This window comes from Chroicocephalus ridibundus, chromosome 1, assembly GCF_963924245.1.
Source record: "Chroicocephalus ridibundus chromosome 1, bChrRid1.1, whole genome shotgun sequence".
Classification (NCBI taxonomy): Eukaryota; Metazoa; Chordata; class Aves; order Charadriiformes; family Laridae; genus Chroicocephalus; species Chroicocephalus ridibundus.
This window is the reverse complement of record NC_086284.1, coordinates 60609135-60625150: the sequence shown is the minus strand read 5'-3', so window position 1 is coordinate 60625150 and position 16016 is coordinate 60609135. Positions and strand designations below refer to the sequence as shown.

General features: G+C 40.7%; 1 protein-coding gene across 2 annotated transcripts in view; it reads left to right on the top strand.

The window, feature by feature from the left end:
* The first annotated feature begins 1765 nt into the window (after nucleotides 1-1765).
* The window catches only part of STK24 (serine/threonine kinase 24), a 63540-nt gene continuing 49289 nt past the window's right edge, over nucleotides 1766-16016 (top strand). The window contains exon 1 of one of the 2 annotated variants that reach the window (XM_063336723.1): nucleotides 1766-2914. In XM_063336723.1, coding sequence (XP_063192793.1) covers nucleotides 2840-2914 — 75 coding nt within the window. In that variant the 5' untranslated portion in view covers nucleotides 1766-2839. Of the gene's footprint in view, nucleotides 2915-3123; nucleotides 3415-16016 lie in introns of those variants that run through there. The other variant, XM_063336731.1, reaches the window with a different exon arrangement.

Below are 16016 nucleotides of genomic sequence, written 5' to 3'. Positions count from 1 at the left end.
TTTTATTCAGGTTGTTAAAGCAGTTGATGAAGAAATTGATCAGTCAAGAAAGTGTAGAAAAAGGAAAGAGGAAAGACAAAAGATAGTGGTGGATAAAGATGATAAGGACACAAGAAAAAAAATCCAGCAACAAGCTGAGCAGTGAACAGTACGGTACTGCGATTAGGTTAATTGTTCTATGGCCCCCAGGCCAAGGATGGCAGGATGCCCCTGCTGCCCTACAAGAGAGACAGACTCAACCCTGTCTGCACGGGAGTCTCCATAATCCCATAGACGTACCTTACTGCAAGCAATACTCTCACGCGTTCAGCCCCCTCACTCTTCCCACTTCCCCAGGTAAATCTGTGCCTGCCACTTATTCACCATTACATTTCTTATGTGCTGTAATTTGTAGACAAATGTTCCACCTGTTATAATCCATGGTGCTTTTTCTGCAGTGCATTTATTTCAAGATAGGATTATTTATTTATTTGTTTGTTTATGTTGCATTACAAATTCTAAGAGCTAAGTTTTGGGTGCACTTTTCTTCTTAGAAAACATCTTGCTCGGGTGCACCTTTCTTCTTAGAAAACATCTTGCTCATTTGAGAATTTTCAGTCTTGGACAGTAAGAAAAATGCTTTTTCTTCACAGATGTAGTTATAATTTTCTTTTGTAACTTTTTTCTTATATAACCAGCAAAGCACAAAATCTCGGCATATTCAAAGTATCATTTTAAATTGAAAGCAAACCAGGTATTGAGAAGTCTACACATAAAATAAATTTTGCATGCTGGAAACATCTGACTTCAAAAAGATACAAAAGGGAACGATCTTCATAATAAAAACTGTTTATTTTTGAAGTTTCTGTCGATGGCAGGCTATCATAACATGTAATCATTCTATTTTTAATAAAGATTTCTGCAAAAGTAATCTTTCTTTGGAGTATAATATGCAATTTTTTATTTTTTTTCAGAAAAGGTTAGGCAAAGGAGATGAAAATTTGCAAGGCTTCTGTTATTTAGTCTGTGAGGATGGAGCTGAAATTTAGACTGAAAGATTAGCATTTACAAAACTAAGAGCAAACAGAAAACACATTCATTGTTTTAATATTATTTTAACATATTTTAATATTTTGGTTAAAATGTCTTCAAGTCCAGGGGCGAAATTGGAATTGTATCAGAACATAAGATACAGTGTACAATATAGAAGCTGACAGAAATGAGATGTTCTAATACATCGTTCTGACTTCATTAGAACTTAACTTAGACTGGTATCTGGTTTATGACATAGAGTTTTGAGTTGGCTCCTTTGTTTTCCTGCATTTAACAAGTAAATCTGCTCATAGAGCTTATTCCACTGTCTCAAAGAATCATTTTTCAGGTTCAGTCTCTTGTTCAACATGTAATGCAGAACTTTGAAACCTTGAGATGAAATAAATCCATGATCTTTACTTAATGGTGTCACACAAGCAAGAGAAAGACCTCATAGTGGCCCTAGGCGGGGAGCTTACCTGGGGGAAGTTACTCCAGAGCAGCCTGCACATGGGAGCTTGTTTGTGCTTATGCACCTTCAGCTAGACAATCTACAAACTAAGTGTGAAGAGGGAATTAGAAAGATATAACATAAACAACTCTAGCAAATCAAGTATATGTTCCTTATGAAAATCAGTTAAATCACAAAGAGTATACTAATGGACAGAAAATAATATCTTTATACCTCTCATAACACAAAAGATAACTTATTTTTATACCTTTCTTATTTTTACTCTGCACTGAATGTGCAACTGCAGAAAAAGTAAAGCCTGACAAAGTAAAACCTGACAAAATCTGTATCGTAATGACTATATAGAAAAGAGCAAAAATAAAGCTGCACAGGCAATAATAAACCTGATATTTTAAAACTCTTACAGACATTTGTTTCTACAAGTTTTAGTGAAACAACGCTGTGTAGCATTATCTCAGCCCATATTAGACAACAGAGAATATCAGAACTACAGGAAAAACTTCAGTGTGAGTTCTAACCATGTATCAGTAAGACCATTTTATATTTTGAAGTGTTCCATGCAGTTAAGAGATTTAAGATTAAAAGAGTACTAAACTAGTGAATTACCTACTGAAAAGCAATTTATGCTGCGGTGGATGCTCACCCCTTTCTTTAATTCAGTTGAAAAGACACTGAACCACTTTCCTGCGGATCCTGGACCCACTGGCTGACCAGTTTCAATAATTTTAATGCTCATGAAAGTACCTACCTTTTTGTGTGGGGGAAAAAGGAGAGAGTTTTAGGGCATTCCACAGTGCATTGGAAATTGCGTGACAGAGGTCTTGAATCTCATCTTAAATAGGCCAAATGCCGGGAATATAAAATTGTCGAGTTCTTAAGGGTTTTGCATGGGGGTCCAGGGTTTCTCTAGCATGGGGGAGACCTGACTTGCTGACCCCCTCTTCCTCCATTTAGGAAGCGTTGTAAAAACACGGCTGTCATTTCGGTGTACCGCTTTTGCAACTTCTGACAGGAACTCAAGTGCTTCCTGAAACCGTACCCCCCGGCGGGGCGATAGCATTACCCTGACCTTTCTTAAAGCCTCCAAGCGAAAGGGAGGCAGGAAAAGGACACACCAGAAAACGTCTAGGGTTTCTGCCATCTTGATCTATCGCCTCACCTCGGTTTCCTCCTTTCAAGCCAGCAGCCCCGCAGCCTGATGCTCGCCTCCCTTCACCTGCTCTGCCGCACCGGCAGCCGCCCTTCGCTGGGGCTGGGGGAGAGGAGAAGCAGCTCCCCGCTTACCGACGAGGCGAAGGACAACATCCGACGCAACCCGCAGAGGCTACGGCCCCGCCGTCTCCCGCCCCGCGCAGGATGCGAGCCGGGCGCCCGGCAGCCCGCACCGCCAGGGGTGCTCAGGCCCGGACCGACGGCTCTCCCTACCCGGCGGTAGGTACGGCCGGCGGTGAGGGGGGAGCCGGGGGGGGGGGGGGGGGGGGGCAGTGGTGGTGGGACGAAGGGCCCCGAGCGGCCGCCGGCCGTTACCGGATGGCGGCGGGAACCGGGCGGGGCGGCGCGTGCAGGTAGCTGGGGAGGGGAGGCGGGGCGGGCGCACCAGTAACGGCCGCCCTGCGCGCGTGGCCAGGGGGGTAGGAGGAGGAGGAGGAAGAGGAGGAGGGATGAGAACGCCGCCGCCGTTGCATCCGTGACAGGGGCCTGAAGAGCCCGATCTTGGGACGGCCCCTTTCCCACCGCCGGCGCACGGGCGCTGCTCGCTCGGGGGAAGGGCGAGAAGGAGGAGGACTCTGTGTATGTGAAAAAGAGCGTGGAGATGAGCTCAGCCTTGTCCCCTGGAGCCGCCTGAGGAGATCCGGCTCACTCCCTCCACCCCCGCCGCTGCCGCCGCCATGGCTCACTCCCCCGTGCAGACGGGCCTGCCGGGGATGCAGGTGAGGACCGGGCGGCGGGAGGGGCCAGCCCCAAGGGCAGGCGCGGACACGCACCCCCGGCGGGGATGGGCCCTCGCCGCCTCTTCCCGCGAGTGGGGATGGGGGGGGAGGGGGGAAACGACACGAAGGGACGTCGGTAACGGGGGTTCCCTGGGGTGGGGGGACAGGGCGAGAGGAGAAAACGCCTCTTGGCTCTGACTCGGCCCCGGGGGCCGGTCCGGGCTCGGGGGGGAAGGAGGGGGATCTCGTAACCCGTGGAAACGGAACGTGCTGTCAGCGCTTCGCGTAATGCCTAACGAGGTCCCTCCGCCTGGCGAATCACTCCTTCCCTCTCCCCTTCCTCCTTCCCTCTCCTCTTCCCCGGTAGCCTCTGGTTCGCCACAAGCGTGCGGAGCGGAGGGGTGCGTGGTTTGTCTCCCCCCCCACCCCCCGCCTCCCCGCGCCCAGGAGTTCTCCTTATGAAGCGAACCGTGTCTTGATGGACGATTTTCGGTCCCGGTTATTTTGACGTGACTGGGGGGAAGCACACGTAAAAAACGGGGCCTGAAAATGTTGACCTTCAGCGCATGCTGCAGTGCCCATCTCTGTGGTGCTGGCTAGTGGGAGCGCTGCCCGAGGTGGGTGCGCGGGGATTGTGTTTGGCTCTGAGAGTTGGTTAGCTGCTGTCGTTACACGGTGGAATTTGCAGGTTCCGTGTTGTAACTATATTTTTGAAATAACCAGTGTGGTTTTCTGGTGACTGAGCTGGCTTCCCCCCCCCGTTTTTCTTAGACCAAATGCAAACTACTGCCAGAAAAACATTAAGGTCATTGGTATCCGTGCATTGTTATTCTGATCTTTCCCACATCTTATTAGAAACTTTCCTGCCCCAACCTCCAAAAGGAAAACTTATGCATGGTATGTAGAGTTTTTCTCAGTTTATCTCCTGGATTGAAAGTTTTTGTGCTTCATTGGGTTTAAGTACTGATTTACACTGGTTCGTTTTTCCGTGAGTCAAGATCTTAAGTCATGAATCTTTTTTTCTTTGCGTAACTTGAGGATTTGAATTTAAAATGTTACATGCTTAGGCATAGCATTAATTATATGCTCAGGCATAGTACTGGATGCCAAATAGAGTATGTAGGCCCTCGCTCTGAACGGATTAATTTATTGCGTGGTAGGTACTGCTGTTGAGTGTTCAAGTTCACCTTCCAAATATGAACAGTTCACCGATTCCTGGAGACTGAGAAGTAACGGTTGTTTGCTTTGGCTAGGGCTAGATTAATGTTGCATTTTTTTATCCTTTTGAAACATGTTAGAACGAAGATGACTATCTACTTACTTTGAAACAGAATCTGTAATATTTTAGAATTAAAAAATCAGATTTGAAGCTGCTCAGAAATGAGAGAATTAAGATTATTCTAGCAATATGCATGTACCGCTTATGCGTGTCACTTCATGATCTTTCTAAGGACCTGCATTTTTTATTGACTGGATTTGTTATTTAGTTTGTAATACTGTTAGCGGTACTAAACAGGTAGATATTCAGGGGTTTTGTTAGTCCACATAATTTGTGAGTTTACTTGAAATCTCTTCTTATTCAGGACATGTTATTATTCTCATTAATTTTTATTGTATTATTATGAGACTTTCTCAAGCGTGAACTTTAACCGTTTAAAAAACCCCATACAAATACCAAAGTAAAGACCTGCTGATAGGTAGAGGCATAAAGTCTGTCAGCAATATGAATACTACTTCCTCATCTTCTTCTTCCAGTTCAAGATGTCTGTAGCCATTTCCATTCTGTCAGAGTATATAGCAATTTTATAGTGGTCTGTTTTCAGTACACGATTCTCTTTGCTTTTACTTGCAGATAAATGTTCAAAGAGTAAGGTACATACAATGTGTGACATCTACTTAAATAAGACAAAGGTTATGGTTTAGGACTTTTTATTATATAAAAGAGAGAGGAATAGAGCTTAGTTCTCTGGGTTATAATTAAATTGCCTAAATCACGGGACTATCTTTTCTTTTTCTGTAGCGTGATCCCTCCTCCCCACCTACCAGCTTCTGCAACAAACGGTGTAAGCAGTGTCAGTGACAAGCTATGCAGCTTTCTCCTACGTTCTTTGCTGTACTTACACAAGAGAGCTGTCAGTATCCTAGTGTGAACAAGAGTAACTTCTTGACCCCTCAAAAATCACATGCAGGGACAATGCTTTATTAATTCTGTTTGGTGTGAGCAGAGTAATGTGTTAATAGAGCAGAGGAATGAAGGATTAATGTATTTCTCTCTGAACAACATATCTGATCGATGTTTGAAGAGCGATGCATAAAAAGTGAGTGGGTAGAGAGTGAGCCAAAGGAATGAAAAACTGTGGAGGAAATGTAGGATGGTGCTGGAAGGTTGTCAAAACCTGAGATTCACTGTCTGCTGTGAAGTGGGCATGTCGTAAGCTGAATAAAAACAGAGTTGGGTTTTTGACCTAAATTTCTATGTGTGCAAATAAGTTTGGACTCAATGTTTATGCTGTCCTTGGTTTAAGGGCTTTGTGTAGATAGGAGTTTGAGTGTGTGGCATGAAGGTGCATCATTACTAAACTTGAGAGTGTGTTGTCTTCCTTCTTTATGCTTTATAGAAGTGGCCTGGGGAGAATGCTTGTTTGTCTGTAATGCATGGAATTTCTGCAAGACTGGCTCGAAATAAGTGTATATGACCTTGATTTTCAGACTGGTCTGCATTTCAAGGCTGTGGTAAGCTTCTATAGCTTCTTTATGGGAGCTGTATTTTAAATAATAAAGTACTGTGTTTATAAATTTATGGTAAGAGCGCTTGGTGAACCGTAATGCATTTTGAGGCATGTTAGGAGTGTGTTGGACCAAAAAGCTTGGGAAACCTAGCCTGTCAGAGAAAATCTCAAGGGATGAAGCTGCAGAACAGTACTGCTGTACATCAAGCTGTTGGATATGTGGCAGCAGCCAGTTTTAAGGAAAATTTAAACAATGAAATAGTAAAATTAATAGTGACTGTTTCTCTTCTCTCTTTATCCACTTAAAAAGTTTTGAGGTTAAGCTGCATCTGGTTTGCTTGTATTTTTCTTTTTTTTCTGAAGCTGGAGAACCAGAAAAGCAGTTTTTTACCATAGCTTTTCTGTGTACTTCTATCTGTGTGAAATCACTGTGTAGAACAGATTTTATTATTAGCCTACTTTAAAATGGGCCTTATGTTATGATAATAAGAATACCATAAACTCCTGCTGAGAAAAGATAAATGTCTCTGTCGGCTTCAGATCTCAGAGAAGTGAGGAAAAACCCACAGGTGGTTTGCCTTTTTGAAGTTCAGGCAGTGTGAGTGTTCAGGCAGTACAGTGCCACAGTTAGAATGGATCTAGGTATGACTTCTAGCTGTAATTTTAGGTGCTTCCATGCTAAAGGTAATTAAAAGTTTCAGGTGAGTAAGAATTTCAAATACACTTCTGTGGTATAATGAACACTGCTACTGATGGACTGTGGAGTTACTGATCAGAAACAATTATTGTCACCTTCTTTTTCCTGCTTCAGTCTCCTAAAGGGGAAAAAACAAACAAAAAAAACCCCAACCCCACCCTCCCCTAAATGCCCTGAAGCCCTGAACTTTTTTTTTTCTCTCCTAAGAAAAATAATTTTCTGAGAAGGTTTTTTTTTTTTTGTATTTCTGTATGTCAGCTTCATAAAATTCCTGAGGTGCTTTTAAAATTCCATCATTTTTAAGCCAAAGCCTCTTCTGTGTGATAAAAACCTTTCTTTATCTTCCTCCCTTTCATTTTTTTGGGTAATAGTAACAGTATTTATGCAGCAAGTTTTTTTTATTCATTCTTTATTGTTATTTTCAATGCAAGAGCTACACGTTCTTCATCCAAAATGTAAGCATTTACATTCACACCGTCTTGCTTCAAGAAATGTTAAAAGTTTAACTAAATCTAAATGGCAAGTTGACAGATGAACAGAAAGGAAAGGTTGTTAAGTATAAAGGCACCATTTCTGGCTCAGAAAGTGTCTGAACTGCCAGTTTGCTGTAGTCTGGAAGAGCGTTTTGGGAAATGCTGCTATTTACTTGTCTGTTCTTGCACTGTTCCCAAGATGTTCAATTTTGACTGCTCTAGGGGAAGTGTTCTGGCCTAGAGGATCCTTTGTTCTGATCCAGCATGGCTGTTCTTTTGTTCTTACTATATGTATTACTGTCTTTCCTATTATAACTTATTCTCATTTTAAAATAAACTGTTGTAACTACCTCATGTGTGAGCTCTAGTTTTGGTAATTGCAAAACATTAGGTTGCTAAATCAAAGGCCCTGCAAAGTCCATGTAGCCTCTGCTGACTTCCATTTGCAGCTTCTGTGTAGGAGATTAATTTTCCCCAATTTGAATTTTTTTGAGAGTTTGTTGAAGTTATAGGTGGGTTTTTTTCCTCAGTCTTTAAGCTGCTTTGTTCTTTTCTTTCTGTGGCCTTTTGCAGGTCCTTTTCTATTAGGTGGAAAATAACTGGTAATTAACCATCATGTATAGACTGCTTTGTCTTTGGGGAGCAGTTTGAGGTACTCAGCCTGTTACTCTTTTGGGTTGACCTTATCACTTCATGAATAGCTGAAGAATTTCTTAGGACAGCTTTTTGGAATAAGGAGCGGTAATAGTAATCCTCATTTTTTGTGAATCTCTGTGTTACATTGTTTCAGCCCTTTTGTGGTTTTGGAGCTATGCTTTTTAGACATGCTTTCTAGAATTCCATTTAATTTTAAATGTTTATGTAGAGGTAAGGTGGGGTGTTTATACAGAGGCAGAGGAGGTAAGGAAAGGTACTTTTAATTTCCAAAGGCTGAACTTAGAAAATATGGTTTTGGATCTTTGTTGTGGTATCAGTCACACCCAAGATGGTTGGCTGTCCCTGTCAGTTACCAAGTGACCAATGTCAGCGTTCATCTTTTTATCTTAGCTGTTGTCTCACCATTGGTGTCAACAGCCTCTAAACAGGAAAAACATATTTCCATCAGTGGCCTTCCAGAATGGGTAAACAGACATTGCTTATGGCAACTGTATCTTTCAGGTACCCTTATAGACCACTCAGGCTAGTTTCATGTACTAGTTTCATGTTTAAGGTGCCCTTGTAGTCAACTGTCATCTTTGTTCCCCAGAGAGACAGAAGAGTATTGATGTAGTGAATACATTTAAATACTGGGGCTTTTGTTATGAGTGGTGTACAAGGCTTTGATGTCAGCTTTTACATAGTGGCATCTTTTGTGTCTCTGAGATAGGAAATGGATACATGTATCTTGTCTACATTTTAAAATTTTGCCTGAATTCTTTTCATGCTCCCTTTCTTGAGTGGGAGGAGGAGGAGGGGATGTACCAAACACTGATGAACAAAGCCAGCAAGATTTGTAATATAAGATACTGCATCCCAGAATAATTGGGCCTGGCTTTTGCTTTTGGGATGATACACCTGCCTGTATTGGTAAAGCACTATTTAATTAAGTGGTGTTGTGTGTGGCTAAGAGTAATGATTTGTATAGATGCAGCTCTATAATCAAAACCTCTTTTACTTGTAAACTTTTTCAGTTGAGGACTTTGTGTTTGTCCATATACATCTGTTAATATGGGGTAAGTTTCCATGTATATGTATGCACCTGACGACTAATAACAGAGATGATACATTAGGAAGCATCACTTCAATGTACTGAATTTGAGATGTAGAGGGAGAAATTCTATAAGAAAATATTTAGTTTTATGAGAAAACATAAAGATAATATAATGACTCTATACTACATGAGAACAGTTCCAGAACAATTTTGATCTGGGTTTCCTAACCCATCATTACAATGATCTCCCTTTTTCTGTAGGGAAAAGTTGCTTTTAAGGTGGTCTTCAGCTTCCATATTCCAATTCTTTGGTACAGAGAAGCTTGATTGTGAATGAAGCAACTTCATTTTGGCAAAATTGCTGACTCCCTTCAGTTGATGTGTTTGGGTTGTATGCCTAATTAAGTCTCAAGCCATGATCAGTACGAGGTGATGATGGCATGATGGCACTCACAAGTTAGCTGATACCAGTAAAATCTGTTTGGTTTTTTTTCCTAAGCTTGTTTTAAGCTTTAGTATATTACCTGAAACCAAACTCCTGGATATGTTGAGGATGTATAATTCCAAAATTAGATAAATGTAGTATACTTTTGAAGAGGTATATTGAATAGACTCTTTAGTAAAATTGCTTTCATAAGCCAATAAATACTTTGTTTATTGGAAGTATCTGTGCATGGAATTGTTACCTCTTACTGGACAAGAACATATCTGAGAATAATAAATGTTTAGGTTGCACAAGCATCAGACTGTTCCATATGTTGATTCTACGTTAGTATGGAACTAAGAGCCTTCTGCAGTGTAACTCGATAGAAAGTGAGGCTTGAAACAGGAAAATCTGGGGAATGCTTGTTCTCCTCTATTCTATATTTAGTTGTACTGTTAGGCAGCTTCTTAAGAGGCATACATCTGGATTTTCCTGTCAAATGGTAGAATGGGTGGAAGAGGCATCTCCGCTCAAATTATGGGATTGCTGTAGATCCTAAAACTCACTCTTTTTCTTCTTTTCCTTAATTAGTGTTAATGCAACATAAATGTCTAAATGCTTCTATTAGCGTTATTTATTCAGCCATTTACCATAATGGTGGGAATTTCTGCAAAGAGCCACTACTTTCTTTTTTCTTTTTATCAATAGTTTAGCTAATTAAGAGTGACTTTTACTGTGTCTGATTGATCTCTTATCAAGAGGAAACAAGTGAGAGACGTTGCTTTAAAACTGTTGTTTGGGACTCACTTCCTTAACTGTCTTTCTCTTGGTGTCTAAAATAGATTTTGGGCTTCACTGCTGTGCTGTGTCTACTGATGATACTTGTTTGTTGTTTTCATTGTGTGCTCGAGGCATGGAAAGATTTTTCAATTGCAGTGATTTATGTTTTAAAAGTGTAATGGGTGGAAAGGAGGAAGTCAGTTACAGATCATGAAAGTTTTTAGTGATGTTATATTAAAAAAAAAAAAAGAGCCTGAGGAACTATTCAGAAATTCAGCATATTTAATTGGATTTTCTTTCTGAGTGCTTGTAGAAAGCAGGCAGGTCAGTTAACTATTAATTTTGGAATTAAACTCTTAATGTTGTACACTAAGCAGCTTTCTGAATGAAAATCTGAATGAAAAATATAAAATTACAGCGTGATTTGAGCAGGGAACATTGCACCCAGAAAATGGTATTAGTTCACTGGGAATTTGGATGTATGCTTTGGATATCCATGTAATTGATGAAGAACTGAATATTTTGTATTCTGAATTTCAGATAAGTGCATCTTCCTTGAATTAAGTGGAAAGAGGTTTATACAGTGGCTGAAGAATGTTTTTATGATAGGCTGACTTTAGACAACTTTTTTATTCCCCCTGGAAGCACACTTAAAACCTGTTCCAATCTAGTTAGGAATCAGAGCAAGGGAGTTGAACTGTATTATGTATTATTAAGGGCACTCTGATGCATACTATATGTTTTTATCCTGATCCGTTTGTGACATCCAAAGTGTTTGAGGTATGCAAGGTTTTACACCTTTATTCTTCACTTCTCTCTCCCCACTTCCTTACGACCCACCGAAGTTTCATGGCAGAGTTTATGGCAGTTTTTCCTCTTTATGATAGTTCAATGTATTGCTAATTCTTCCAACTGTTCACATTTTTTTCCCAGAAAAAAAGCAATTTCCTTCTGGTAGTGCATGTCTGAATTGAATAATTATAGTATTGGAGATGGAAAATGAGAAATATGGAATGTGTACTTTTCCAGAATAAAAGAAATGAACAATCGTGTTCTTTTCGATCACTGACAAATTCTCAGTGAAACATCTGGATCTTAGTTTTACTCCTAGTTAGTACAGATGAATGCTTTCATTCTAGTCTTTGTACCTTTCATTAAATGTTTTGCTGATTAGTCTTCTAAAAAGAAAATAAAAAGAAAAGTCAGTTGTTGCTGTTCATGGTAACTATAAAGTGGCTATCCTAGTTCAGATAATTTTACTTTATTATCGACAGATGAAACTGAGAGATAGCTCAGTTCAAATTTTAAGGTTTCTTAAAAATTTCTTTTTTTTCCCCCTTGTTTAGATTAAAGTCCCACACTATAAATCCAAATACTTTAATATATTTTATCTTTTTGGGTTAGTTAGCTGCTCTTTGAAAATACAGGTAGGGCTTGATACAGTGCAGTAAAACTGAGCAGTTTTTCTTTTGCAGTACTGCCTCTGTCTTATTTCAGTTTTCCACCAACTGCAGGAAATAATCTTGTGTTACTCATATATGTGTATATCAGTTATTCATATATGATGTATATATATTGCTGAAAGAAAAAACTTGCAAGCTTCAGAGAAAGGTAAAATGCTGGGTAACAAAATTTGAGGCTTCTCATTCCTGGAAGTAGTTTTTCCTGATGTGAAACCATCTTATTTTGGGGAGATTTTTTGTTTTGATTGTGGGTTTGGGTTTTTTGGTCAGTTTATTCTTTTCCATCCCTCTCTCCCCTTTTCATAGCCCAGGCCTGTGGGAGGGCTGCATGGTTTGAATTTGTGCATTTTAACCAAACTTACAAAATATCTCCACTGCTGCCACTTGTGGAGCTAGCTCTGTGGGGGTAAACGTAAAAATGAAATCTGCTGGTCTGTGTTGAGGTTAATAGGCTTTAGATCTTTAGGTTTTTGAAAAATTGCAAGTGGTGATACTGGAAAACCTTTGCAGTGCAACTTCCGAAATGGAGAGCTGTGTGAAGAGGGATGACATCAAAAATGTGACAGTTGTTTACTTTGACTGGCTTTTAGGCTTGAAGTTCTCTGGGTACTTGAGAAAATTGTCTGTATGAACTTGTCTGCTAGATTTCTGTTAGCTTGTCTTTATAGAAATTAATCTAAAATAAAGAAATGATGCACTGCAATGGTGTCTCTTTTCAAAAGAAACTCATGTATTTGTGCAGTAAATTTAGCAGTAAAAATAATTCTCAGTGTGATAAAAATAGCGTCTCACAGAATAGCTCAGATTGGAAGGGACCACTGGAGCTCATCTAGTCCACCTCCTGCTCAAAGCAGAGTGAGCTAGGGCAGGTTGCTCAGGACCCCATCCAGCCTAGTTTTGAATACCTCTAAGGATCTACAGCCTGCCTGGGCAACCTTTTTCCAGTGTTGGATTACCCTTACAGTAGGAAAGGATGGGGTTTTTTTTCTTTGTGTGTTTTTGTTGTTTTTTTTTCTCTTCTGAAGTTTAAATGGAATTTCCTGTATCTCAGTTTGTGCTCATTGCATCTTGTCCTGGGCACCACTGAGAAGAGTCTGGCTCTGTCTTCTTTACTCCTTTCCATCAGGTATTCACACACGATAAGATTTCCAACCCCCCCAGCGTTCTGTTCTCTGAGCTAAACAATCCCCACTCTTTCAGCCTCCCCTCATATGTCTGACGTTTCAGTCCTTAACCATCTTTGTGGCTCTTCACTGGTCTTGCTCCAGTATGACCATGTCTTGTACTGGGGAGCCCAGAACTGTGTGCAGCACTGCAGATGTGGTCTCACCAGTGCTCAGCAGAGCAGTAGGATCTCTTCCCTTGACCTTCTGGCAATGCTCTTCATAATGCAGCCCAGGATACTGTTGGTGTTCTTTGCCACGGTGGCACTGGCTTATGTTCACCTGGATGCTAAGGACTTCTCTTTAAAGCTACTTGCCAGCCAGTCAGTCCACAGCTTGTACTGGTGTATGGTGCTTCTCCTCCACAGGTGCAAGACTTTGCATTTGCCTTCATTGAATTTCAGGAAGTTTCTGTTGACCCATTTCTCCAGACTGCCAAGGTCTTCTGAATGGAACTAGTGTATAAACCACTCCTGCCAGTTCTGTGTTATCGGCAAACTTGTTGAAGGTGTGTTTTGCTCTATTGTCCACGTTATGGATGAAGATGCTAAACAGTATTGACCCAAGTATTGACCCCTGGGTAGTGACTGGCCTCCAGCTGGACTTTGTGCTGCTGATTTCCTAGCCTCATTCGTGTACCCTTGGACAATGTCTCTGTATTCCTCCTGGGTCACTTGACCCCGCCTCTACCTCTTGTACGCTTTCTCTTTATGCTTAAGTTTAGTCAGGAGTTCCTTTTTCACCCATGCGGTCTTCCTGCCACCTTTTTTTGTGTTCCTGGGTCAGATGGATCATTCTTGAACTTGGACGAGGTAATACTTGAAAATCAATAAGCTCTCCTTGATCACTGTTGTCTCTTGAACTGTTTCCCTGGAATTCTTCCAAGCAGATCCCTGATCTATCCATTCTTCCTTGAGCCCTTCACGAGTCGGTTTGAGGAGGAAACTCAAGTGCGTGGGGTCCTCACACACTTGACCCTCACCCCCAGGACCATGTAGTCATGCTTGATATGCTCTGGGTCTCCCCAGGCTATTTCAGTGGTGTCTGATGTGAAAGAATAGCATCAACAAGCACTGAACAAGCCTCATCAGTCTCCCCAAAATGTCCTAGGTTGGAGTCCCTGGCAGGCATCAAGCTGTCCTAGGCAGTAGGTCAGGTCAGGAGATCGGGACTTCCATTCCTCACAGGGAGGGAGTCTCCCACTACTGCCACTTGCAGCTTCCTCCTGGTGTTGTCATAAAACTGATGGTTTGTGTACCCTGTTTATGAATAGATTTACTTGTGTAAGTAGTACAAAAGTTTGAGCAAGAAGATGATGCACCTTCTTGCAGAAGATAAAGTTGTTTGATTTGTTAATGTGGTAGGTTACACACCTAACCTGAGTTGTCCAAACTTGTCAATTGTTTCTGATGAATACGTATGAAGTAGTCAGTGTTTCTGTTAAGATCTTCTGAAACTAATTTTTTTAGGAAGTCTACATTTTTGTGTGAAAAGAACACCAGATGTTAACCACACGTGTTAACAATGAACAAACCTGTAGTAGTGCTCTCAGAAACAACGTCACACCTCTCTTTTCTCCCTCTTATTTTTATCTTTTGTTTTTATCACGTGGAAGAAGTCTCAATGTCTCATTTAGAACATGAAAGTGTGGTTATGTGCAGTTATGGGGCAGAAAAAGAAGCCATGAAGACAGTTCCTCAAATGGGAGTGGCCTTATAGCATTGACTGTGCTATACAATTTAATTTGTGTTTGAAGTTCTGACTTGAATGCAAATCATTTGTGAACATATCAGCTGAATGGGGTCAGATCATAGGACTATCTAGTCATGTTGTTTGGTCTTTGACAGTGGTTATTGGAAGATGTCTAAGAAAAAGTGTAAGAATATAGTAATTTGTAATATTTCTATGGCATACTTCCACAGCTTCTACTAAATTTCGCTGCTCAAGGATTTCCAGAGCCAGAAGTTATTATGATTTTTTTTTTTCCTTCCACTGCTTCTCCAGTTCTTAATGATTTTGTAGGGTTCGCTGTCTGAAACATCCTATTACAGGTTGTATCCAGGTTTATCTGCATGCACGTAAACAATGTTCAAAATGCATTCTTTTTATCTCAAAGTGTGGTAGCAGACAGCAGCAATCACCAACAATAACAAGCCAGTTCACCGTGTAGTGTTTTTTTTGTTTGTTTTTTTTTTTTTTTTTACCGGAAATGTCTGCACCTCTTCACATCATAGTATTTTGGCTCAGTCTTGATAAGGAGTGAGTATTAGACTGACAAATTGGAAATTGATTTGGTGAAATGAAAAGTATACAAAAGGAGGTGTTGAAAGATAATTGTCTGTTTTAAAAGAGCAGGCATAGAGAAATTAGAGATCTGCAAGTAAAATCAGTTGCCCAAATAAGCTCGAGAACTTGAATATGGAGATGGCTTGTAATTCTTGTAAGTTAAAGAGAAAAATATTTTTTTAACCCTTTTCTACAATAACTGGATGAATAACCATTCCAAAAAGGTTAGAAATAAGAACTGGAATGAGACTCAGTTATAGCTATACCTTGGGTCACAATGGTAATGGATAAAGTTTGATCAAACTAGTTTGGATTTCAGTAACATTTTCTGTTGAGCTGTAGGGACTACACTGTAAGACGTGTATAGTCCTGGCTGTGAGGATAGTACTGGAGAGGTGATGTTGGAGTGGACAATTGCTCTTGACAGTTGGTGACTGAAAAGCAACCTTTGCACAAAAAAAAAAAAGGCAATGCACACTGATAAAATTTGCTGATGGTACAAAATTTAAAGGCACCTGTTATACTTGAGAGGCCATTACTGAAGAACTACACAACCACGAGGATTTGAATTACTGAACAAAATAGCACGAAGTGCAGGGTGCCATAAGTATGAATTATTACAAAGAAGCTTTGCAACAGGCTGGGAGCTCGTTAGTTGGAAATGCAGAGGATCAGGAAGAGGTGAGTGGGTTTAGTTGGTCATGGCTGAGTTTGAGCCATGAGGCCAAATGGAACAAATAGGATCTGAGAATGTATTGGACTATCTTTACACTGTAGAAGTGGGCAACAGTGATGTTATGTACTGAGAAGAGTTAATTTTAAGTTTTTCTGGCTGATTAAGGTCAAAAGTAATGAATCCCATGTGGAACAAGTACAGAGAGGTTACTCAAATTATTA